At 37.5% G+C, this 25,895-nt stretch overlaps 1 protein-coding gene across 2 annotated transcripts; it reads right to left on the reverse strand.

Moving 5' to 3' along the window:
- Window positions 1-5,328: 5,328 nt before the first annotated feature.
- LOC106877786 (uncharacterized) lies at window positions 5,329-24,749 on the reverse strand. Of its 2 annotated transcripts, XM_089339164.1 has the most exons (11): window positions 24,077-24,747; window positions 15,104-15,267; window positions 14,258-14,847; window positions 13,439-13,560; window positions 12,601-12,675; window positions 11,222-11,255; window positions 9,768-9,826; window positions 7,620-7,705; window positions 6,842-6,944; window positions 6,248-6,323; window positions 5,329-6,031 (listed from the first exon to the last, which is right to left on the reverse strand). In XM_089339164.1, the coding sequence occupies exons 1-11, from the start codon at window positions 24,401-24,403 to the stop codon at window positions 5,841-5,843; spliced, it is 1,827 nt and encodes a 608-aa protein (XP_089195290.1). In that variant the 5' UTR covers window positions 24,404-24,747; the 3' UTR covers window positions 5,329-5,840. The 2 variants fall into 2 exon arrangements, with proteins under 2 accessions (XP_089195290.1, XP_089195291.1); XM_089339165.1 differs by lacking the exons at window positions 6,842-6,944; window positions 9,768-9,826 and having other exon boundaries at window positions 24,077-24,749.
- Between the last annotated feature and the right edge of the window lie 1,146 nt (window positions 24,750-25,895).

Below are 25,895 nucleotides of genomic sequence, written 5' to 3' on the forward strand. Positions count from 1 at the left end.
ATATATATATATATATATATATATATGGGTATTTGTTTTTAACTGTGCAACTATATGTATATACACACGCACATATTAAAATAGAAAATGAAAAGCAAAACCTTTGGCATCACTCGAAAATTCATTTAATTTAAATAGAGAATATAAACAGAGCCTCTTACAGCTGTTTCTAGAATAGCCAAGCAAATGGATCATGATATTGAGTAAGGATTCTATAAGCAAAGTATTCCGTCATCAGAGAGAAGTCAGAAATATATAGATAGGAAGAATATCCCTAATCAATGTTAGTACTTTCCAGTTTGTCAAAAAAATGAAAGAAGGATCAAAGTGAAAAAAATATGTGTTAGGTCGGTCCCTGATCAAATAGATAATAGTTAGAAATAAGGTCCATTATCATTTCTAAAGGTGAATCTTTGGTGATAATCCATGGCAAAGGATAATGGAAATTAGAGTTGTTGGCAGTTGGGCTACTTCCATTATACTTTGCCATGGGTTATGGATGTACATACTTACATAAATGCATATAAATATGTTGTAGAGTGCTCCTAGATGTTCTTGTATATATTCTTATAAACTCACGTATATTTAGCTCCCCTCTTCAACTTAAAATCACAATCAAATAAACTATGAACCCAGTGAAATATATACCCAAAAGGTGATAATCTAATAGCTTATCCACAAGGCCGGTTTTTGCTTCTTTCCGGTATAAAAATAGTGAAAAGGAAATGGTACAACATCCCTCACTGAACTGTAATAAGCTTAATTTCATATGAAAATTATCTCCATGGCATGACACCAAACACCAGGAAGAAAAACAATCTTTGATCTATATTGCCATTATAGTACCCAGGCTCCATATATTTCGTTTTTTTTTTTTTTTTTTAATTGGTAGGTTCCTTGCAAGATACTGTTCGAAAATTATTAATATTTAAAAATTACTATCAGTAAGGCAGTGAGCTGGCAGAAGCACCATTGCTCTGGAGAAAATGCTTAGAAGCATTTTGTCCATCATTCTGTTCTGAGTTCAAATGCCACCAGGGTCGACTTTGCCTTTCATTCTTTTGTGGGTCAATAAAATAAGTCCCAGTTTAGCACTGGGGTCAATATAATTGACCTTACACCCACCTTCAAATCTGCTAGCTTTGTGCCAAAATTTTAAACCTAACATCTTAAATTATTTGTTCTTCCTTATGCAAAAGCAATTGTCTGCTAATTTTAGAAGCAGGGATGGGATGCTATCCTGAGTTTCAGTTGCAACACATTTCAAATCTCAAGAATCTTTGTTGTTGTTGCTATCATTATTATTATTATTATTATTATTATTATTATTAAGATGGTGAGCTGGTAGAATTGTTAGTGCACTGGACAAAATGCTAAGCATTGTCTTGCCCGTCACTATGTTTTGAGTTCGAATTCCACCAAGGCCATCTTTGCCTTTCACCCTTTCAGGGTTGATAAAATAAGTACCAATCGAGCACTGGGGTCGATGTAATTGACTCATCCCCTCCCCCAAAATTGCTGCCCTTGTGGCAAAATTCGAAACCATCATTATTATTATTATTATTATTATTATTATTGATTTGACTCAGGTTCATTCTTATTCCTGGTAGAATTAGAGAGTTACTACCTAGGTAACCTTAGGTATCCACAAGCTTTCAGTAGTCTTTCAAGTGCTTAAAGCCTTCCTGATAATTATTCCAGTCTTTAAGACGCAAACTTTCTGTAGAAGCTCCACAAGACATTCTGTTCCAATCTCTCTTCCACCATTTCTCTATATCTTTGCTTACAATTCCCAATGCACCAATTATTACATATTATTATTATCATTATCAATATTATTATTATTATTATTATTATTATTATTGTGTTTATGTCCAAGACTATTTTAAAAATCTTTGTGAAATTTTAAAAACTGAAAAATTTTATAACTTCAATATCTCTACATGGTAAGAATAAACCACAAAAAAAAAAAATTAAAGCTTGCTGTAATATATTTTATTATAATTGAAAAGTAATTTATCATAATTTTTTTTTTTAATATTTTAAAAAATTTAAAAAATTACTTCGACTGACATAGGGACATGTGAAAAGGTAAAAAAACTAAACCTTGTTTTATGCAAGGGGGATTAGTGGGCCAGTATAACTAAAGTGTTTTAGGGTAGAAAATCACCTGTACATATTATGCACCCCTGCACATGTTATGCACACCTGCACGCATTATGCGCATGTAAAATACGGTGACCATGTTGAAAATTAATGTAGTCGAGGATAAAGTTGTTTAAAAATATAATCATTAAAGGTGTGTTAATTAAAAGTATTCTTTTAACGAAATGGCTGTGTGGTTAAGAAGTTTGCTTTGCAACCATGTGGCTTTGGGTTCAATCCCACAGTGCAACACTAATGTCTTCTACTATAACTCCAAGCTGACCAATACCTTGTGAATGAATTTGGTAGACAGAAACTGTGTAGAAGCCCATTATATGTGTGTGTATGTATATATATATATATATATATATTTGTATGTAGATGTTTATATATGTATATGTATGTGTGTGTATATATAAATGTATATATATGATGTGTCTGTGTTTATCATGCTCTCCCCAAGTGCTTGACAGGTGCTGATTTATGTACATCCTTGTAGCATAGCACTTTGGCAAAAGAGACTGAAGGAACAACTACCAGACTTTAAAAAAAAAAGAAATGAAAAGAAAAGAAAAAAAAAAGCAGAAGTACTGGTGTCAATTTATTAACCTTGAGAGATCTTATCATACAAACATGTGGTGCATAAAAGCACAGATATACATTGTCAGCGGATGAAATTCATCTGGCATGGGAGTAGTAACTGCCATATCATGTGATATCAGTATACTGTATTTCTTCAGTGATAGACCTTATAAGGTACTGCCCCAGCATGGCTGCAGTCTAGTGATTGAAACAAGTAAAAGATATAAGTAAAGATAAGAGAGACTTACTCATATTCACAGATTAGTTCCACCACTTAGAGAAATGAATATATGCAAATTTAAAATTACACATAGATTTTAATTATGGTATCATCTGATGAATGGTAGAAATAGTAAAAAGTGACAGATAAAAAAATACCTTGTAGTGTTTGGTCCATTCCTTTTCCATTCTGAGTTCAAGTCCCGGTGATGTTCAATTTTGCATTTTATTCTTCAAGTGGTGGAAAAAGCAGATGAATGGATGAATGAGGTTGATAAAATAAAATACCTGCTAAACATTAGGGGTTGATCTGTTTAATATTACCTGTACACTCTCCTCACCCCAAAAATTTATGGCCTGCTTTTTGTGGCCAATCTTACAATCCATCATAGTTAGACTTATCTTTGAATATACAATTTTATTACAGTGATTTTTTCTTGCATATGTATATATATATTTCTTTATATCCAGCTTAACGTGGATGTCTTGTTGGAACACTGAATTCTGTAAAATTAACTTTGAGAGGTCTTCTCATATAAAGACATGATGCATAAAAGCACAGATATACATAGATAGCAGATGAAATTCATCTGGTATGAGTGTTGTAGCTGCCAGATCACATGATTTCCATGTACTGTACTTCTTCAGTGGCAGGCCTCCGGTGATCACATACCAGCCAAATCTCGTTGCCACAGCATATAGAATTACAGTGACTTTTCAGTCACTGATGTATCAAATAATCAGCAGGTACATTAAAAAATAATTATTAGTGATGGGAGCAGTATTAACACCAAAAGGTAATCTTTATATCCAATATTCAATTCATAGTCATTAGTTTAACAAAATATATTCTGCTTCACCTCTGGCTCATCGGGACTGTTCCCAGTGTGCCATGGGTGAAAGAGAACATATTTTGTGCACTAATGATTGTGAATTAAATATTCTTAATCACTCTCAGATTTTTCTTTGAATACTTTATTCTAAGCGGCGAGATATAGCTTCTTTTTGCTTTTGTCACCCACCTTGAATATATATAGGTATATATATATATATATATATATATATATAGATATATGTATGTGTGTGTGTATATATTATGAAAGACCATGTATAATATCTTATCCTGTATGATGCACAACTTGATTTTGAGGTCTGAGTTGTCTTAAAACCCTGCAATATGATGTGCAACATGTTGTGTTGTATGTAATTTCAAAGTTACTGTTAAACTTTTCCTTGTAAAAAATTAATAAATATGTATTCTATTAAAAAATTATCAAGTAACCTTTCAATTTGATGTTAAATTGTTTTAAAATTATAGGTCGACATAAAAAAACGAAAGGCAGCAAACTGACAGAATCATAAGAGCATCGGACAAAATGCCTGGTGGTTATTTCTTGCAACGCATTACTTTCTGAGTTTAAATTCCACCTGGATCCAAAAAAAAACTAGATAAAATACCAGTCAAAAACTGAACTCAATGGTCTAACACCCTCTCCCTAAAATTGCTGGCCTTGTGCCAAAATTTGAAATAGCATGCATGTGTGTGTGTGTAAAATACGAAAGAACAGGAATAGGGAAATGCAGGCAAATACTTTCTAAGCACTCAGTGGTGACCCAGTTTGGCTAACTAAATCAATGGGAGTGGTAGCTCTCAGGAATATGTGCTGATGCTGATTTTCTAGATCTATGTAATACTATTGTCAGTTGACTATGATTTGATTAATGTGAAGAATTAAGGCATCATTGTATTATGTAACAGTGGCTCATCTGAAACGTGCATAAGCAAATTATGAACCAAAAATGTGTAATTCTCCATTCTACTTTGTGTTATATACAGATATATATTGTTTCCAAAATTGCAAAAGTAAAACAAACGCATATATATGTAGCTAGAGATATGCTACACATACATACATGATGTGATTTTTATAATTATGATAAAATTAAAAAAAAAAAGTTGTCTTCTGGTTTCTGAAAGCTCTATTCAAAGTAAACAACTCTTATTATACCATTTGAAATGTATTCCCTATGTTTAACAATAAAAGTGTTTGGTTTTTTTCTCTGGCTTAGTCTTTTTTTTTTTAAATTTAAACTTTATTGAGTCAACAAGGGAAGCTCAATGCTGGACTTTTACCTGCTAGAAGTAGCAGCCAAACGTCCGTTAATTTTCCTGGTATACTGATAAGAAATGGTTGATTTTACTGAAACCTTATCTGTACAGTCATGGCTGTGTTTTAAAGAAGTTTGCTTCTTGACCATATGGTCACCACCACCACCACCACCAACAACAACAACAACATCATCAACATCATCACCTAACACTGCTCTTCTTCCTGGCTAGAATGAGTTTCGACTCCGTAACATCAATAACAACAGCAAGAATAAAAATATGAATTTCTTTTATTGACTTTCAAAGTTACTGAAGGAAACTGGATTTACTCAAAGAATAGGGATATGTAAGGGGGGGGAGCAACATCTGATATGGGGGGGAGGTAACATTTTCACAATCATAATTGAAGCAGTCATTTCAAAAACCAAAATTGCAGTGAAATGGAAATAAGGAAAACCCAGAGAAAAACCATAATTATAGAGAAATATAAGTAATTATGGAGGGGAGGGGGAGAAGAGAGAATGATAGGGAAGGAGGAATGAGGAGGAGGAGGAGGGAAGGAAAGGGGGAGGAGTGAGGTGAGAGAATGGGAAGTTGAAGGGGGAGAGGAGGAAAAGTGGAAAGAAGGGATATTGGGAGAACAAGTAAGAGAGGAAGGAAGGAAGGAAGAGGAGGAGGAGGAGGAAAGAAATGATAATACTGAAAGGTAAACGGAAGGAACATTCATTGAAATAAAAAAATGTAAATAAAATTAAACAAAAGAAACACTTTTGAATGAAGATCATCATAAAACTGAATGCTTTAAGTCATAATCCGGATCCAAGAAGTCTTGCAAAGATTGGTCCTCTCCATAAATAGCTTCCTCTTCTGCTTCTGCTTCTTCTTCTTCTACATATTGTTGCTGTTCTTGCTGTTGGTGTCCTAACCATGGCAACAGGCTGTTTATATTGAAGTACATACTGAGAATTTTCAGGCCTTAAAACAGAAAAGAAAAACAAAGACATCTGAGTATTAGTTATATATGAGTACAATAGTATGTTCCTACCTACCTACTTTTTTTGTGAAGTTAGATGAGAGAGTAAGAGAGAAAAAGAGAGGGAGGAAAATAAGGAGAGTTGTTTTGTTTGAATTTGTCATAATATGTCAAAATAATTATTTTCTTACAAGAACGTCCAGTATTTATTTACTTACCTTTACTATTTGAAAAACTGATTGCTTCAACGTGGATTCGAAAGGGTTCTAATACTTGCTGTAGATTGTGTTCTAGCTGGAGATGATGATAATAATAATAATAGTAATAATAATAATAATAATAATAATGATGATAATAATGATAATAATAATCACATCTCACTCCTCTGGAAAATCACCATATATATATATGTGTGTGTGTGTGTGTGTGTGTGTGTGTGTGTGTGTGTGTATGTGTATTTCTACATAGTTTAGATATTATAAATATGTGTGTGTGCGTGTGTGTGTGTGTGTGTTTTTGCTTGTTTTTGTTCTCTTGCACCACCACCACCACCACCACCACCACAACTATCAATTGACAACTGGCGTTGGTGCATCTACATCCCTACTTAGCAGTTAGGCAAAAAGAGGTTGATAAAACATGTACCAGACTTTAAAAAAAAAATATTGGTGCTGATGTGTTCAACTCAACCATTTAACGTGTTGCCCCAGCATGGCCACAACCCAATAACTTGAAAACAAGTAAAAGATTAAAAAAAAAAAGTCCAGTGAAATGTAAAATGCAAAAAGAAAGCCATGGAATCCATTGCTTACTGTGCATCCTTGTTGAATGTCTGTGAGTTTTGGCACCAAGATGTGGATGGCAGCAGATTCTTCTTTGAGTTTACTGATTACTTGCTCAAGAGACTTCCAAAACCTGAAGAAATTGAAACAGAAAAGGATTTTGCCATCATCCTCATCATCAATATCATTCCCCACCACCACCACTGCTGCCATCATCATCATGGTCATCACCACCACCACCACCACCACCACCACTGCTGCTGGCATTATCATCATAATCACCAACATCTTCATCACTGTTACCACCACCACCGCCACCATCATCACAACGACCCCAACAACCATCACAACGGCCATTATGACCACCACCACTGTTATTATCGTCATCATCAACTTCATCACCATCACTACGATTATCATCATCATCACTCATATTCCAATCATCACCAGTTATACCATCGTCCTGATCACCATCATCCTCACTGCCACCACCACCACCACCACCACCATCGTCTGCACCACTGCCACCACTACTACCACCACCATCTTCCCTTCCTTTTTCTCTTCTGCTCCTTCCCTTCCTTTTCCTCGCCACCACCACCACCACCACCACCCTTGTCAGAGTTGAGCATCCAGTGTGATTTGAACCCTAGACATAGTCCTTTCACTTCGACACCACATCACTCAACCCACTCTGACGAATACACCTGCTGAACGTCACAACATCACTTCTCCTTGTATGATGGAAACCAGAAATACCAGAATGAAACCGAATTGAAGGAGGAACAGCCAAACCTTCATCACTCACCAGATCAGTGCTTGACAGTCGCTGTTTTTCAACTTCTGTGGAGTCACAACATGGTTCTTCACCAAATATATATATCCAGGACCACCCTGACAGGAAGAAAAAAAACAAAATAAAGACTAGAATAACAATCCTTTCTGCTGTTGGCACAAGGCCTGAAATACGGTGGATAAGGGGTTTAGTTGATTACATCAGCCCCATGGGTCCACAAAATTTGATTTACAAGAGAAAACTCACAATATAATCAGACACCATGAATTGCATTTTGAAAAGCGATCATGTAACTCTTCAATCTTGTAAAACAGAGAACTGTCAGGATAAAAACATTGGAGCTAATGACTGTTAAACTTGGTGCATAAGAGAATCGAACATTTCATTCCATTCTTAATGACCTGATATATATATATATATATATATATATATATATATATATATATATATATATATATATATATATATATATATATATATATATATATATATATATATATATATATTCTGTTGTGTCCGGGGAGAGTCATTCTCTTTTGGTGCCTTATAATTTAAAACACACACAACGGTAAAATTTCCACTTATTTCTTCTTTTATTTTTCTAAAATTTTCGTTGCGTCTTCCAACCTTTTCAATAGTTTTCACTCTGTCCGTTACTCACCCTTTTTGTTCCTTTTTGCTTGTTTGTTCTCACATGTGAGCTTTACTCAATCAGATATTAAGTGCACGCAAAGATTGCACGAAAATGCTGCCGTAATTAGACATGAAAACAAGACGATTTTTTATTACTGGGCAGAAATGTTTTCAGCAAATTTTCAAGAGTTTTGGTTACATTGATTGGTCACGTTAGGGCGGTCATTTTGTTATCTTATATAGTCGACAATTTTTGTCTTATATAGTCGTTTTTTATAGGAAGTATAATAATAAATGAATCTATTTTTAAGCTGATAACTTTGACTGGCGCTAAAAAAATGTGCATTATTCACCTAAATTGTTTGTAGAAAATAATGCAGGGTAGTTCGAACTTGGGTACCAGTTATGAAAAACGAAAGCATTATCACACTTATTGTATTTCGTTTTTATTGCATTCCTGTTTACAAACGTAAGGCGTTGTTTCAGTAAATAAACTGTCAATTGTTGTAAAATTTTGGTTTACACTCGGATTTATTTTCACTCTTTGCACTTGAAATAAAAGGTACGTTTCTTTGAGATTATTTTTTTGGCATATTTCACAACCAACAATTCCTAGACTATTTCTATGTTAAGTTTAACATTTGACTTCCTACTATTTACCGTTTTGCTCATTATGTTAATACTTGAAAATATGTCGTTACGTTAACAATATTACGGAAAAATTCATTTAAGGGTTAGTCTAGAAATATTCTGCTTTTGGTCTTTTTGACCACCGTTGGTCCCATGATTTTGTGAGGTTATATTTTCGTTTTATACCACCCGGTTTATAATAACATTGAGGCCGTTTGGAGAACTTTTGGTTTCTCTATACACTAGCGATTCCCTCCTGTTCAACATCTCAATATGTTAACTTAGAAGGGATTTCTGCTTTTACATAGGATAACGGAAGACACAGAGCTCGCTGAAATAGTGCCTAAGGTTTTCATGGGTTTATATGAAGGATGAGTTTCCTCTCTGAATTATTCGTAATTGTGTTCGGTGTTCTGTTTTTTCGTTTGTTCGTTTGTTTTTTGTCTTGTTGCCGTACACATTTACTAGCTTTCTTACAAAGGGGTCCATTTCAAGTGTAACTGCCCGAAATGGTCGTGACTTCTGGAACTTGACTGAGGATAGAAGGCCACGAATGACCTGTCTTTTTTCCCCTGTCCTTCTAATTGTTGTTTCTCTTGTCTGCCTTTTTTATCGTCTATCTATCCGAATGTTTTAATGTCGTCTATTGCGTTTTTGTTCAATATATATATATATATATATATATATATATATATATATATATATATATATATATATATATATATATATACTTATGTACATACATACATAAATGCATGCATACATACAAGATGGGCTTCCACACAGTTACTATCGGCTAAATTCACTCACTAGGCTCAGGTCAGCCCCAGGGCTATCGTAGAAGATACTTTTTTTAATGGAAGAACTCTACAAAAGGATGCACTCCAATTGAATTACCTTGCACATCATCAGAAGACATTCTACTTTTTTGCCATCTAACTTCTTCTGAATTGCATCTGAAAGAAAGGAAAATCAGAATCTCAACGGCAGCACCAAGACAAAAACACAAATCAACTGTCTAAGATGTTGTTCAGTGGCGAGAAGGTTGCACTCGTGATCTTAAGTTCATAGTCTCAATTCTCTGGCTGGGCAGTGTATTATGATCTTGAGCAAGACACTTCGTTTCACTTTGCTCCTGTCCACTCACCTGTAGAATACCATCATGATTCGGATCAGTGCACACTTTGTATTTACTGTTGAAACGTTTATCCAACACGATGAACCTGGGAGGAGTTTTTGCCACACCGTGTACAAAACAAGCTCTAGATTTCAACAAAACATAAGGAGAATTGGAGTGAAATACAATGTGCAGCAGAAAAACCTGCCATATTTTATATGTCCATCGTCAAGGCACTCGTAAAGTTAGATTTGTGGTGATAGAGTCTTTATGTAGCTAATGTTTTACCGTTTGTTTAGTTACCATCATTATTTGTATAACAGCATTTTGGTTGTTGAAATGTTTATTAAAAATGGAAAATCTGGGAGGGTTTTTTTGTTCTTTTGCCATGTCTTGTGTAAGACAAATTCTAGATCACAACAGAATATAAGGAAAAGAGCAATAAAGACAGTCCGCAACAGAAAAAGCTTGTATATATTTTTTTACATGCTTGTTGTTCTGATTCTAGTAGAGTGAGACATTTAGTAATGGTGTCTTCTAATATTTTACCATTTGTTTGTCTTTGGATTTGAATTGATGCATTTTGTGTGTTTGCTATTGAAACATTTATCAAGAATGGTGAATCTGAGAGCGGTGTTTTTTTTTCCACACTTTGTATACATTACTAAATAATTAAGCATTTTGCATTGCATCATCATTTAATGTTCAATTTTGGTCTTTTTTTTCATGGGATGGGCTGAATTTGCCAAGGCAGATTTTTTCTACAACTGGATGCCTTTCCTGTTACTAACCCTCATCTGTTTCCAAGTAAGTTCCTATTTTCTCATGGCCAGACATATTTTGGAAACAAGCAATATTGCTTTATGATGATATTCATTTACAATCATAATGTCACGAGAAGGACACACACGCACACACACACACACACACACACACACACACACACACACACACACACACACATGTTTGATGGGTTTTATTCAGTGTCTATCTACCAAATCCATTCACAAGGCTTTGGCCAGCCCAGGGCTATAGTAGAAGGCACTTACCCAGGGTGCCACGTTATGGGATTGAACCTGAGACAACATAGCTGCAAAGCAAGCATCTTAACCATACAGCTAAAATTTTGAACACAGCTCACAGATTTCTTAGGATCCACAGACCCTCAAATTAGAAACTTTCTAATTTCTATTATCCCAAAACCAAACAACAATAGAAGAGACATGTAACTCACCCAGAAGATCTGTCGTTGAAAAGTTATCATAATCCTGAAAAGAAAGAAAGAGAGAAAAAAAAAGAAGTTTAAACAACAAAAACATCCAAATACAACAAGAAAGGTGTTTTAAGGGTCTCACATGGAAAGGTCTTACTGTGCAATGCATGTGATACATCTAGCCTGGTTTATCATGGGGGTTGGATTGGATCCCAAAAATGTTATGACACATGAAGCATCTCACCACTTCAAGCATATGGAGTGTGTGGTAGATTCATTGACACCAAACTTGTGGCCCACAGCAACAAAGCTTCCATAATCATGTATTTTTATGATTATTTCTATCTTTTCTCGTTGCCAAATGTCTTTTTCTATAGCCTCCGGCCGACCGAAGCCTTGTAAGTGGATTTGGTAGACGGAAACTGAAAGAAGCCCGACGTATGTATGTATGTATGTATGTATGTATGTATGTATATATATATATATATATATATATATATATATATATATATATATATATATATACACATGTTTGTGTGTCTGTGTTTATCCCCCGACCATCGCTTGACGACCGATGTCGGCGTGTTTACATTCACGTAACAGCGGTTAGGCAAAAGCGACCGATAGAACCAGTACAAGGCTTACAAAGAATAAGTCCTGAGGTCGATTCGTTCAACTAAAGGCGGTGCTCCAGTATGGCCGCAGTCAAATGACTAAAACAAGTAAAAGAAGAATAAAAGAACGAAATCATACATACGTATAGATAACGCACACACTCAAACACACACACACACGCACGTTTTCTGTTGTAATAATTTGTATGCTAATGACAATTATATGAATGTTTATAATTTATAGGGAAATAGTTTAATTTTTCTTTGTTTATAAATTTTTTTTGGTCAATCTCGAAAGTACAGTGGAAAAAAAAAAATTCATTGTAAAGATAGATAACTCTCTTTAGCTAATTTATCTCTGTTCTATTTATCTCCCCTGTTTCAGTAAACGTTTTCCAACTTACGTTAAGCAGAACCATTTAGAAATCGTTTTTTTTTTTTGTTTTTTGTCCTTTTATGCAAACTGTCAAATTTGTGTTTGCTCCACATTTTGGCATTAACATAGCTAAATCTGTACATATGTAGGAAGGTAGAAGTGTTAACAGACACATGTAGGGAGGTAGCAGTGTTGATAGAGCCACATGTAGGGAGGTAGCAGTGATGAGATAGTCACATGTCAAACAACAAAAGTGCCAAGAGAGCCACATGTAGGAAGATAACATGTAGAAAGGTAGTAGCGCTAGCAGTCACATGTAGGAAGGTAGGGATGTTGAGAGAGTCACATGGAAGAAGGATAGCAGCAGTATGAACAAGGAGGTGCAGAAATGCAAGCGTTTCATTACTCACATAAATCAAATCAAATGTATTTGGTAGCAAGGCATCAATGAGGAACTGTTTCTGGGATATCTTTGATGATATAATCTGAAATCGAAATAGAACTGTATGATGGAGTTATAGGTGAGTCAAGATATAGGAGAGATGGTATAGGTAAATCAGAATATAAAGGAGACAGACAATAGATTGGTCAGAGGACATTATGATAAAGTACAGGTGAGTCACACTACAAGTGGGTCAGGTTATATATGTGTCAGTGCATAAGGGAGGCAGGGTATAGGAGACAGGGTATAGGTCAGTCAATGTATAGGTAAATAAGAATATAGCAGAGACAGTGTATAGGAGATTGAGTATATGTGAGTGTTGTGGCGAGAGTACGACACCCTTTGACAAGAATAGACATAGAAAAGATAGAAAGCTGTATGACAGAGAATAGGGGAGATAGAGGACTGTATGACAGAGAATAGGGGATGTAGGGGGAAGATGAATCTGGTGGAAGAGTATAATGAAAAAAGGAACTTTGTGGTAAAATAAGGATCCTCCTGAAGATGACTGGGGTAGATTGTGAAGAATTTGAGGTAAAGTACAAGAGGCTGTGGAAAATTGGGAAGGAGGTGAAATTGGTGGTGGTGGGGGGATGGAACAAAATGGGGAGTAAATTGAATAAATTGGGGAGTGACTATGGTAAATTTAGGTGTGAAGGGGTCAAAAACGTGAAATGAAATGATTTGTTCAAAAACACAATGTATTGTTTGGTTTAGGAATCAAAAGAAAGATCTTGCAATCATATGTGCAACATCCGAACCACTGGGTCATATACCTTCACAAAATAAGTACAGGGACCTCTTACCACGAGCCGTAAGGGTTTGTGATCCAAACTCCGGTGGATTCTCTCTAAATGCTGTTCCGACATCCAATGAGTATAATCTATTTCTTTCTGATATTGATAGAGCTGTTCTAGTAGAGATTGGCCTGAAAAACAATGGGTGAAAGAAGAGAGCATCAGTAACAACAACAACAACAATAATAAATAGCAATAATTATAACAACCAAAGCAATATTTTCATTGTTTTAATTAAAGGAAGATATATATATATATATATATATATATATATATATATATATATATATATATATATATATATATTAATGTGTCCAACTGATTAAAATTCTATTCATTTATGCAGCTGATGATAGCCCTGCATTTAAACTGATGTAATGATTGCATTGTTCAATTAAATGGAGCTGCTTGAAATGTTTGTAATGCATCACTTCTTGATATCCTGTTGCTTATTTTGATTATATATATATATATATATATATATATATTTCCTTTTACTAGTTTCAATCATTGAACTATAGTCATGCTGGAGCAGAAATTAATAAATATCTCTCCTGAAAGCGTCTCAAAACCTTCTGGAATGCACCAAGTATTAATTACAAATTGAAACAAAGAAAGAAATATAAACATAAATATATAAATATAGGAATGTCATCCAGCTGTAGAAACCATGTCACAACAAATACTTGAAACTGGGACAGCTCCCTGGCTGGTCAGCTCCCTGGCTGGTCAGCTCCCTGGCTGGTCAGCTCCATGTCAAACTGTCCAACCCATGCCAGTATGGAAAATGGACATTAAAAGATGATGGTGATGATGATATATACTTACTTAACACTTGTGTCTTGGAGGATTTTGCCAAATTTGTGGCATCGGTTGATGACCTTTGGCTTGATGAACTGTGCAGGGGTCGGGTTGTTCTTTTGGATTGCTTCTCAGTGATTGACTGGTCAGGATTCCTGGAGATTGTCGGCTCACCCATCAAATTTGGCAAACTGTAAGCGGTTAAACCTTTGTGTGGCACCTTGATTGGCAAAGAACCATCGAGCAATGCAGCTTTGTGTGGTACTTTGATTGGCAAAGAACTGTCTGGCAAAGCTTTGTGTGGCACTTTGGTTAGCATAGCACAATCTGGAAAAGAACCATCGAAAAATTTCAAAGACAATGAAGAATTAGGAAGGGCTTTCATGGGTTTTGTTGATGGTTTGTTTGAGATTTTAGACTTTGCTGAAATTGGAGGGGATGAAGATGTTCTTCTGTGTGAATGTGTATTGTCAGGCTGTTTGCTTAGAAGGGTCCCAACAGAAAGCTGTTTTGTACTGAGACCAAAGAAATTTTCTGGTTGAGGTTGAGGTTTAACATTATGGCTTCTGGCAGGATCATTTTCAAGGAATGGTTGGCTGCTGCTGGCCCGTGTCTGACTGTAAAGATATAGATACAGATAAAGATAGATAAGTGGGAAGGAAGATTAAAAGACAGACAAAATGATAGCTATATATATATATATATATATATATATATATATATATATATATATATATATATATATATATACATACATGCATACACACACACACACACACACACACATACACACACACATTTGGCCATGTGCCTGTTGCCCTGAAATTAGTTGAAGAAATAGAAATTTCATACAATGGAAATGTTGCTTCTTACGTGGAATTGTTTCCAAAATTCTTCTCAAGTTTTGGTAAGAAATCTACACAGCTTTTGGTCTTGGCAGAATCTTCTTCTGATTTGGATTTGGTGCAAATGAAAGGTTCCGAAATTGTTTTCTTCAATTGTCTCTCGTGATTATTGGTAAATGGAGTGTAAAATATCTGAATAAAAAAAAAAATGAGAAAAAAGAAATGATAGAAAAGAATGGATTATAAGACAGGAATCTGGTTATGTTGAACCAGCCACGTTGCTGCATCTGTAAGCTTCAAGCAGAATATCTCTCTCCCAGTGTGTAATTATTGCTGTTGTCATTAATAAAAGACCAATGCAGTTTGACTTTATGAGTGATAATAAAAATCTTCTATTAAATGTTTGCAGGTGTCATTCAGTTACTTTTCCATGCAGACCAAGAAACATGTTTTCATTCATCAACTCAACTAGTCATCATCTCAGACCAGCCAACAAAACAAGCACGTGCCACGCACACATGCACACACTCATATATATACACATACATATAATTTTTTTTATTAAGGCTGGAAAAATATCGCAGTTTTGTGATGTTTTATCAACTTTAATAAAAAAGCACGTTGCTCTACCTTCGGTATTTGAGTACTATTTTTTCCACCTTGTTTTATATTTATGTGCATATGTGTGTGTACACATACATATTCTTTCTTTTATTTTTTTTAATTGTTTCAGTCATCTGACTGCAGCCATGCTGGAGCACCACCTTTAGTTGAACAAATCAACCCTAGGACTTATTCTTTGTAAGCCTAATACTTATTCTATCAGTCTCTTTTGCTGAACCACTATGTTACAGGGATGTAAACACACCAACATCAGTTTTCAAGCAATGGTGCGGGGTACAAACACAGACATGCAAACATATACATACATATATATATATATATATATGACAGGTTTCTTTTAGTTTCCATCTACCAAATTCACTCGCAAGGCTTTGGTCAGCCCAAGGCTATTGTAGAAGATATGCTTGCCCAAGGTGGCATGCAATGGGACTGAACTCAGAACCATGTGGCTGGGAAGCAAGCTTCTTACCACATAGCCATGCCTGCGCCTATGTATATATCTATACACACAAATATATGTTTATATATATATGTTTATATATATCATCATCATCATCCTCATCATTGTTTAACGTCCGCTTTCCATGCTAGCATGGGTTGGACGACTTGACTGAGGACTGGTGAAACCGGATGGCAACACCAGACTCCAATCTAAATTTGGCAGAGTTTCTACAGCTGGATGCCCTTCCTAACGCCAACCACTCAGAGAGTGTAGTAGATGCTTTTATGTGTCACCTGCACGAAGGCCAGTCAGGCGATACTGGCAACGGCCACGCTTGAAATGGTGTCTTTTATGTGCCACCCGCATAAGCCAGTCCAGGGGTACTGGCAACGATCTCGCTCGAAAATCCTACGGAAGCCGGTCAGACGGTACTGGCAACGGCCACGCTCAAAATGGTGCATCTTATGTGCCACCCGCGCAAGAGCCAGTCCAGGGGCACTGGCAACGATCTTACTTGGCTTGCCGGGTCTTCTCACGCACAGCACATTTCCAAAGGTCTCGGTCAGTAGTCATCGCCTCGGTGAGGCCCATTGTACGAAGGTCTTGCCTCACCACCTCAGCCCAGGTCTTCCTGGGCCTACCTCTTCCACGGGTTCCCTCAACTGTTAGGGTGTGGCACTTTTTCACTCAGCTATCCTCATCCATTCTCACCACATGTCCATACCAGCGCAATCGTCTCTCTTGCACACCACAACTGATGCTTCTAATGTTCAGCTTTTCTCTCAAGATACTTACACTCTGACGGGTATTCACATTGACATTACACATCCAACGGAGCATACTGGCTTCATTCCTTGCGAGCTTACGTATGTCCTCAGCAGTTACAGCCCATGTTTCACTGCCATGTAGCATGGCTGTTCGTACACATACGTCATACAGTCTGCCTTTTACCCTGAGTGAGAGTCCCTTTGTCGCCAGCAGGGGTAAGAGCTCTCTAAACTTTGCCCAGGCTATTCTTATTCTAGCAGCTACACTTTCAGCGCACCCACCCCCACTACTAACTTGGTCGCCCAGATAGCGGAAGCTATCGACTACCTCTAGTTTTTCACCCTGGAATGAGATAGAAGTTGTTTCCTGTTTGTTTACAGTCTTTATTGCACCTGAACATCTGCCACAAACAAAAACTAACTTGCTAGTTAACCTGCCTTTGATGTTGCTGCACCTCTTATGTGTCCATAGCTTGCACCGGGTACATCTTATAGAGTTACTACCTACTCCTTTTCTACATACTGAGCAGGGCCATCTACCTGAAGGGGTTTGTGTTTTATCTACCTTCCTACTTATTAGGATTTTGGTTTTAGCTAGGTTGACTCTAAGGCCCTTCAATTCTAGACCTTGCTTCCACACCTGAAACTTCTCTAGTTCTGATAGTGACTCCGCAATTAGGGCAAGGTCATCAGCATAGAGGAGCTCCCAGGGGCAACCTGTCTTGAACTCCTCTGTGATTGCCTGGAGGACTATGATAAATAAGAGGGGGCTGAGGACGGAACCTTGGTGGACCCCTACCTCTACCCGGAATTCATTGCTGTACTCATTTCCAACCCTCACCTTACTGGCAGCATCTCTGTACATGGCTCGCACAGCTCTCACTAACCATTCTTCTATCCCAAGTTTCCTCATTGACCACCAGATAAGGGATCGGGGGACCCTGTCAAAGGCTTTCTCCATGTCAACGAAAGCCAGGTACAGAGGTTTATCCTTGGCTAGGTATTTCTCCTGCAGCTGTCTTACTAGAAATAAGGCATCAGTAGTGCTTTTACCTGGCACGAACCCGAACTGCATCTCATCTAAATTGATTCGCTCCCTAATTAGTTGGGCTATGACCCTCTCTGTAACTTTCATAACCTGATCTAACAGCTTGATGCCTCTGTAATTATTTGTATCTAAAGCCTCACCTTTACCTTTGTAGCAGTTGACTATGATGCTGCTACACCAGTCATTGGGTATGACTCCTTCGTGTATCACCTGGTTCGTAATACGGGTGACTAGGCTATAGCCAACACTGCCAGATATTTTGAGCATCTCTGCAGTGATTCCTGATGGGCCGGGGGCTTTCCCGGTTTTCATACTCTTAATTGCTTTATCTACCCTGGTACTATCAACTCGGATAGCTGGTCCCTCTATTGGGTCGACATACGGCAGGCTCTCTTCCTCCCATTCATTCTCTTTATTAAGCAATCTATCGTAGTGGCATCTCCAGACCTCTTTCTCTGCATCCTCATTTAGTGCAAGCGTACCATCATCCATGCGAACACATTTCTCTCCTACGACATCACTATTCTCTCTCCTACACTGTCTTGCAACACGAAATACCTCGAGTCTTTGGTCCTCACGGCGCAGAACATTGGCAAATCTTTTCTTATCTGCTTCCCCTCTGGCTAAATAAACCTGTCGCCTAGCCTCCCTTCTGGCACATTGGTACAATTCCCTGCTACCACCGTTCTTCCAGTCCTTCCAAGCCTGTTTCTTTTGTCTAATAGCCCTGTTTACCTCTTTGTTCCACCACCACGTTACTCTGGGTCGAGAGGGGACCTTACACCACCCACAGATCTGGTCGGTGGCTTTCAACAGGTTGTCCCGCAATGTTATTATATATATATATGTTTATTATATATACATATATGTATGTATATGTGTATATGTGTGTGTATCTTTGTATTTGTCCTCCCCCCCCTGCATGACAACCATTGCTGGTTTGTTTATGTCCCTATAACTTAGCGGTTTACAAAAAGAGATCAACAGAGTAAGTAATAGAGTTCAAAAACAACAAAAGAAAACAAACAAAAAAAAAACTGGAGTCAATTTGTCTTGCTAAAACCTTTCAAGGTGGTGCCCCAGTATGGCCACAGTGCAGTGACTGAAACAAATAAAAAAAAGAAAAGAAAAGAAGATAAAGGATAGAAGATAGTCACACAGGTGGTTATAGGAGAGAAGCTTTCCGGATCCAATAAAACTGACCAATCATAGCCCTGCAGAATATAGAGCAAGCATGACTAGAACCATTCAAAAACCAGCTTGAAGGGAGCAGGCCTTCTAGGAGCCAACAATATAGGCCAATCGCAGCCAGTTTATAGATTAGATTCCCACAGGAGACGGACAGAAGAAGCTGTTGTCAAAACATGTCATTACAAGTGATGAAGAAAAGCATCTCATTGATTCATTTGGATTCTCTCTACCTCTTCTGATATTCGATTAGTGAGATTTCCTTTCATACAGAATTACTGACTGGAAGAGCACATAATATTGATGTAATGGAGATGGACTGCATCTATCATTGAAGATGAACATTTATTTTGCTTACTATATGTGTATGTGTGTGTGTGTGTGCATGTATGTGTGCGTGTGCATGTATGTGTGAGGGTCTCTATTATCATTATTATTATTATTATTATTATTATTATTATTATTATTATTATTATCTCATCAGCATTGTTGTTGTCAAAGTGCTGAGTTGGCAGAATTGCTAGCATGTTGGGCAAAAAGCTTTGTGGCATTTTGTCTGTCAGAATGTTCTGAGTTCAAATTCCACCGAGGTCAACTTTGCCTTTCATCCTTTCAGGGTCAATTAAATAAGTACCAGTTACACACTGGGGTCAATGTAATCGACTTAATCCCTTTGTCTGTCCTTGTTTGTCCCCTCTATGTTTAACCCCCCCTGTGGGCAATAAAGAAAGAAATTATTATTATGATTATTATTATCATTATTGTTATTTTTATTATCATTGTTATTGTTATTGGACAAGCTGGCAGAATTGTTACGTCATCAGACAAAAATATTTAAGTTCAAATACTGTGGGGTCCCGACTTCACCTTTTATCTACTCATGGATGATAAAATAGAAAAACAGGGAGTGTTGATATAATCAGCGTGTCCCCCCCCCCCCTCAAGATTTCAGGGCCTGTGCCTATAGCAGAAAGAATGGCCTAGCAAAATCATTTACATATCAGACAAAATGCTTAGCAGTATTTCGTCAGTTTTTGTGTCCTGAGTTAAAATTCTGATGTGTAGCCTCAGTCGGCCATACTCTTTTTTTTTTTTGTCAAATACTTCAAATGAAGAGTAGCCATATTCTTTATTGATATATATAATCTCAGTACACCTGCACTGTTAATTGACTTCCAGTACAGTTGCACTTGTTATTGACTAACTTTCGTGCCATTGTACTCTTATTGGCGTGAAGTTCGTTAGTATCAATTACTACATTCATTAACTGCTTCCTGTCAAGAAAGGCCCCTGGGCTGGGCTGGGGTGGGGTGGGGTGGTGTTGCCTTGTTTGCATAGGAGATGCAGTGGGATGTGGAGGGGGAGAGGGTCAGGTTAGGGTAGTGGTGGTAGTGTGTGTGTGGGGTGGGTGGGTAGGGTGTGATGAAATAAGTTAAATAACTGGACAATGTCAGTGGACAATGAATGACAATGCTGACTTGGAATGGAAACTGAGGTCAAGCATGTTGAGAAATATGCACGTGTGTGTCCCTCTGGTGGTGTAAAGCACTTGTAGTTGTGCCATGTAAAAGCACCCATGTGGGGCCACAAAAAACCGCCCATGCAGTGCCATGTAAGAGTGCCTGTGTGGCGTCAACCAAGTACCTGATGCACAAAAGGGACAGAGATGTAGGAAAAGCAGTAAAATGGGACAACTGATGCAGACTTTGTGGAGTTCACACTGAAGATATCACCCACATCAGAAGCAGTTGTCTGAAAATATCACCACAGTATTATCTACCAATGAGACATGTTGTACCTAGGACACTGTATAAGGATATCTGTTGAAAGGATAACTCAAGGACAAATAAATAAGAACCCACAGTATGGTGGAAGCCATAGCCATACATAATAAAAAAGGGGTACTGGTGGAATGACCCAGTGAAAACCTCAATAAAATAATATAAGGACAATAGACCTGATATAATGATTTGAGACAAAGAAGAGAAACAATGTACAGTTTTGCCCAGCAGATGCTAACAAAAAGCTGAAGATCAGTGAGAAAGAGAATACCCTTGCTGAACTATTGAGAAACCTGCAGTTACTCTATCCAGACATACATACATTCATACATACATAGATACACACACACATATATACACAGACAGACAGACAGAAAACAGTTTATTAAAATGGGAACATCAACAGAAAAACAATATCAATAATAGTATTTGAACCATGATTCGTGAAACAACAGATCAATTCTTTAACTGTCCAGTCTGGTCAAGTCTAGCCATTTGGTTCCACTCTGATTCACTGAAAAATCATCTTCATCCGTCACTGCTTGCTGCTAAATAATCTAACAGAGTGAAGAGTGAGACAACTAAGAAAGAGAGGGGGGGGGGAAGAGAGAGAGGGAGGGAGAAACAGGAAGGTGAGCGGGAGGAGTAGAGGGAGATGAGGTGTCATAGGTAAATCTATAACAGAGCCAAGGAACAGCGAAAGAGAGAGAGACAGACTGTGTGAGAGGGTGTGCAGGGTGAAGGGAGGGAGAGGGTTGGAAGAGGAAGAAGAGAGGGGATCAAGATAGTAGAGGAGGAGGGGACAAAAAAATGCATACCAGCCTCCCCTCTCCATGCCACTGATGTTATCCAAGGGAAAGGCAAAGGGGCTGACACAGCTTGGCACCAGTGATGTGGCAACTCATTTCTACAGCTGAGTGAACTGGAGCAACGTGAAATAAAGTGTCTTGCTCAAGAACACAACACGCAGCCCGGTCTGGGAATTGAACTCACTACCTCATGATTGTGAACCCAATGCTCTAACCACTGAGGCATAAGTCTTTACATGAGAAGGTGACATAGATAGGAAATATAGAGCAGAGTGAAGGAACAGTGAGAGAGAGATGGAGAGAAAGAGGGAGGATGAGAGAGATGCATAGAGAGAGGAAGCGAGGGAAAGACGGACAGGCAGGCCAGGCATAGACACCGACAGAAAGCGACAGAGAGGGAGAGGAGGGTGGTGTGAAACTTGGGAGATTAGAGAGAGAGAGAGAGAGTGACATAAGAAATCTATTGGGCAGAGTGAAGAAACAGTACAAAACAGAGGAAGAAAGGAAAGGAGAGAGAGAGAGAGCGGGGATTAGCAGAAGAAGGAGTGGAGGAGGATAAAGAGGACAAGGGAAAGGAAGGGGAGCAAGGCAGGGAGAGATGAAAAGATGACATAGAAAAGCACAGAAGTATCAGTATCTGATGGAAATCGCTCAGCAGCAACAGAAGAGAAATTGTTAGATTAAGGACTTCTGCGTAATTGCACATCATCAGTAGCAGGTATCCACTATCAACGACACACTTAATAAATATTTGATTAAAGCATGCAACATTGCTGTATACATTATAAACATCATGTTTATACACACACACACACATATATTTTTGTGTGTGTATGTGTGTATAAGCATTGTTCTTAGATATTCAACATTAAATATTTTATTAAAACAGAGTCCAAAGAAGAGTAAAAGATGGAAAAAGAGAGAGAGAGGAGGAAGAGAAGGAAGGGGAGGACGTAAGACGGAGACGAGAGGATGACACGGATATGAAATAATTTCAACAATAAATTAGAAAACAACAAAGAACGAAAAAGACAAGGGTGGAAGCCATTAAATGCTCAGTGATGTGTAAGATTTAGTTCAATCTTTATCGCATTTCTTCATCTCCTGTATTATTTATTTATTTTTGTCCATCGCCACAATATCTCTCTTGTTAATTTTATTTATTTATTGACTGATTTTATTATTGAACAAGTGTTGGCTAGGGCAAGCAGAAAAGAGGGCGAATTTTGTATTTTCTTTTTACTGAAATTATTCAACGATGGTTTTGTTGATGTTTTATTTTGTTTGTTTTAATAAAATATCTAACATTAAATATATAACAATGTTTATACACACACACACTCACATATATGTGTGTGTATGTATAAACGTAATGTTTATAATGTATACAGCGATGTTTATTGTATGTTTTAATGAAATATTTATTAAGTGTGTGGTTGATAGTGGATACCTGCTACTGATGATGTGCAATTATGCAGAAATCCTTAATCTAACAATTTCTCTGCTGCTGCTGAGCGATTTTCATAACATACTGATACTTCTGTGCTTTTTAGCAACATACATCTAGACAACTTTGCCTTTCATCCTTTCGGGGTCGATAAATTAGGTACTAGTTGCGTACTGGGGTCGATCTAATTGTATATATATATATATATATATATGTATGTATGTATGTATGTATGTATGTATGTATGTATGTATATTAATTTAATACACAATTGAAAGAGCTACTAACAGTTTCATGCTTTTATGATACTTGAATTGAGGGGTGGGGGCGAATCCCAAACCATGTGGTCACAAAGTGGGATTCTTAGACACCCGGCCATACAAATATCAAGAGTAATTTTAAAAGGTTGTAATAATAATCAGGGCCTGAGATTTGGGGTAGGGGACTAATTGATTACATCGACCCCAGTACTCAACTGGTACTTACTTCCTTAACTCTGAAAGGATGAAAGGCAAAGTCAACCTTAGTGGGATTTGAACTCAGAACGTATAAACAGACAACATGCTACTAAGCATTTTGCCTGTCATGCTAACGACTCTGCCAGCTTTGAAAACCATGATTACAATAATTAATTCTTTAATTGGCCAAGAGGGCTAAAATAAATCAAAAAGATTACAGGACAACACAAAAAAAAAAAAGAGATCTGTGTAAATATGTGATAATAAAACAATGTAACAAGTAAAAATCTCCCAATAGAGGGAGACACTTTAAGGGTTACTCATGGAAAAAACCCTAAATGCCACGGGTGCCTGAAACATAAGACAAGAGCCTTTCTCCTTTTATACTTTTCAGTTTTGAGTATTTTAAATAACTTGAATATTTAAAAGGGTCTTACCATTCTTCTAGGAGTATCAGCAGAACTGATTTGGGGTCGATGTGGCCCACGGTTACATTTTTCCTTGTTTTCACAACTTTCTACCTGGCCCACCTGTGATTGCAGGCAGGTATGATCTTGGTGTGGATTCACTGCCTTCCCATGTGGGTCAGTCTTGCTGGTATTACAACTGGCAGCCCTTACTGGTCCTTCCTTCTTCTCTTTCTCTTTTTCCTTTGCTCTCTCTTTCTCCTTCTCTGCTGTGATTGTCTCGTCCTGTTTTTGTCCCGAAAGAATTACTTGTAAAGGTTTTTGGTTCAGCTCCGTAATTCGCACAATGGATGCCATCTCTATCTATCCGCGTGTGTGTGTGTATAAGTATGTGTGTCAGTGTGTATGTTTGTTAGAATATGTATGTGTGTGTGTGACTACGTTTAACCACGTGTATGTATGTGTGCACGTGTGTGTGTATAAGTATATATATATATATATATATATATATATGTGTATGTGTGTGTGTTCATGTAAGTATATATCTGTGTGTGTGTGTGTGTCACTGTGTCTGTATGTCAGTGTGTCAATGCATGTATGTCAATGCATGTATGTCAATGCATGTATGCATGTGTGTGTGTATGTGTGTGTGTCAGTATATGTGTTTGTGCCTGTGTATGTTAATGTGTGTATGTGTGTGTGTATATATATATATATATATATATATATATATATATATATATATATATATATATATTTGTATATGTGTGCGCGTGTTTTTGTATTTATGTATATATATATATGTGTGCGTATGTGTTTGTGTATATGTATACACATATGCGTGTGTGTATATGTATATGTATTTATGTGTATCTATGTGTATTTGTATGATATTACTGCTAACTGTTGTCCTTAGTATTTAGCCCTAGGTCAACCCAAGACCAAAAGACCTGTGATCAAAGGCACTCCAGCCATGACCAATCCAATTTTTTCCTGGAGACATAGTGTTACTGGTGCAACATTATCCAATGGATCCTTCCACTTTCCTTATACAGTGTATGCGATTTAAAAGATATCTTTGCTGCTATTTCTAGCACGTCGAGAAGAACATGTAGAGGGTTCCTAGTTGTTGCCTTTGATATCTGTGTATCAGCTTGATATGTGTGAGTTTATATATTGCGTGTGTGTGTGTGTGTGTGTGTGTGTGTGTGTGTGTGTGTGTGTGTGTGTGGGTGGGGTGTGTGAGATGAGAGCGTGGGTTTGGTAGGGGTGGGGGTTATTTATCTGTCTTTTTGCTTGTCTGTCTGTTTGTTTGTCTGTCTGTTTATACGTGTTTGTTTGTTTGTCAGATTAGTTAATTTTCCGACTGGTGTCCGGGAGGCAACAGGGACCAACCGTGCGGATGAATAAAGGAAAGCGAGCAATGATAAACCATGTTTAGAAGATAAATAATGAGGATGGGAGGGAGGGAGGGAGGGAAGATGGGAGGATGGGAGGATGGGTGGAATGCCAGAGAGGGAGAGAGAGGGAGATGGAGGCGAAGGAGGAGAAAGAGAAAGAAAGAAGGACAGTTATGTGTGCATCTTCATGCACAGGTGTATGTTTGTGTATGAGTGTGTGTGTGTGTGTGTGTGTGTGTGTGTGTGTGTGTGTGTGTGTGTGTGTAGATGAGAGTGGAGAGAGGGGAAGGTGGAGGAAAAGAAAAAAATGGAAAAAGTGTGTACAGGTAGGTGTATGAGAGAGAGAGGGGGGAATAAAGGAGAAGGGGGAAGAGGAAGAGATATAAAGACAAGGTGTTTGTGCATGTTTTTGCAGAGGTGTGTGTGTGTGTGTGAGAGAGAGAGAGGAA

The sequence above is a fragment of the Octopus bimaculoides genome, chromosome 21 (assembly GCF_046866305.1).
Source record: "Octopus bimaculoides isolate indiv1 chromosome 21, ASM4686630v1, whole genome shotgun sequence".
Classification (NCBI taxonomy): domain Eukaryota; kingdom Metazoa; phylum Mollusca; class Cephalopoda; order Octopoda; family Octopodidae; genus Octopus; species Octopus bimaculoides.

Coding starts and splice junctions, on each gene's coding strand:
- LOC106877786 (XM_089339164.1), bottom strand. CDS start 24,403: ATGGCATCCATTGTGCGAATTACGGAGCTGAACCAAAAACCTTTACAA. Junction 13,561..14,257: donor CTCCAAGACACAAGTGTTAA/GTAAGTATATAT, acceptor ATTGTTTTTCAG/GCCAATCTCTACTAGAACAG. Junction 11,256..12,600: donor ATACATTTGATTTGATTTAT/GTGAGTAATGAA, acceptor CTTTCTTTTCAG/GATTATGATAACTTTTCAAC.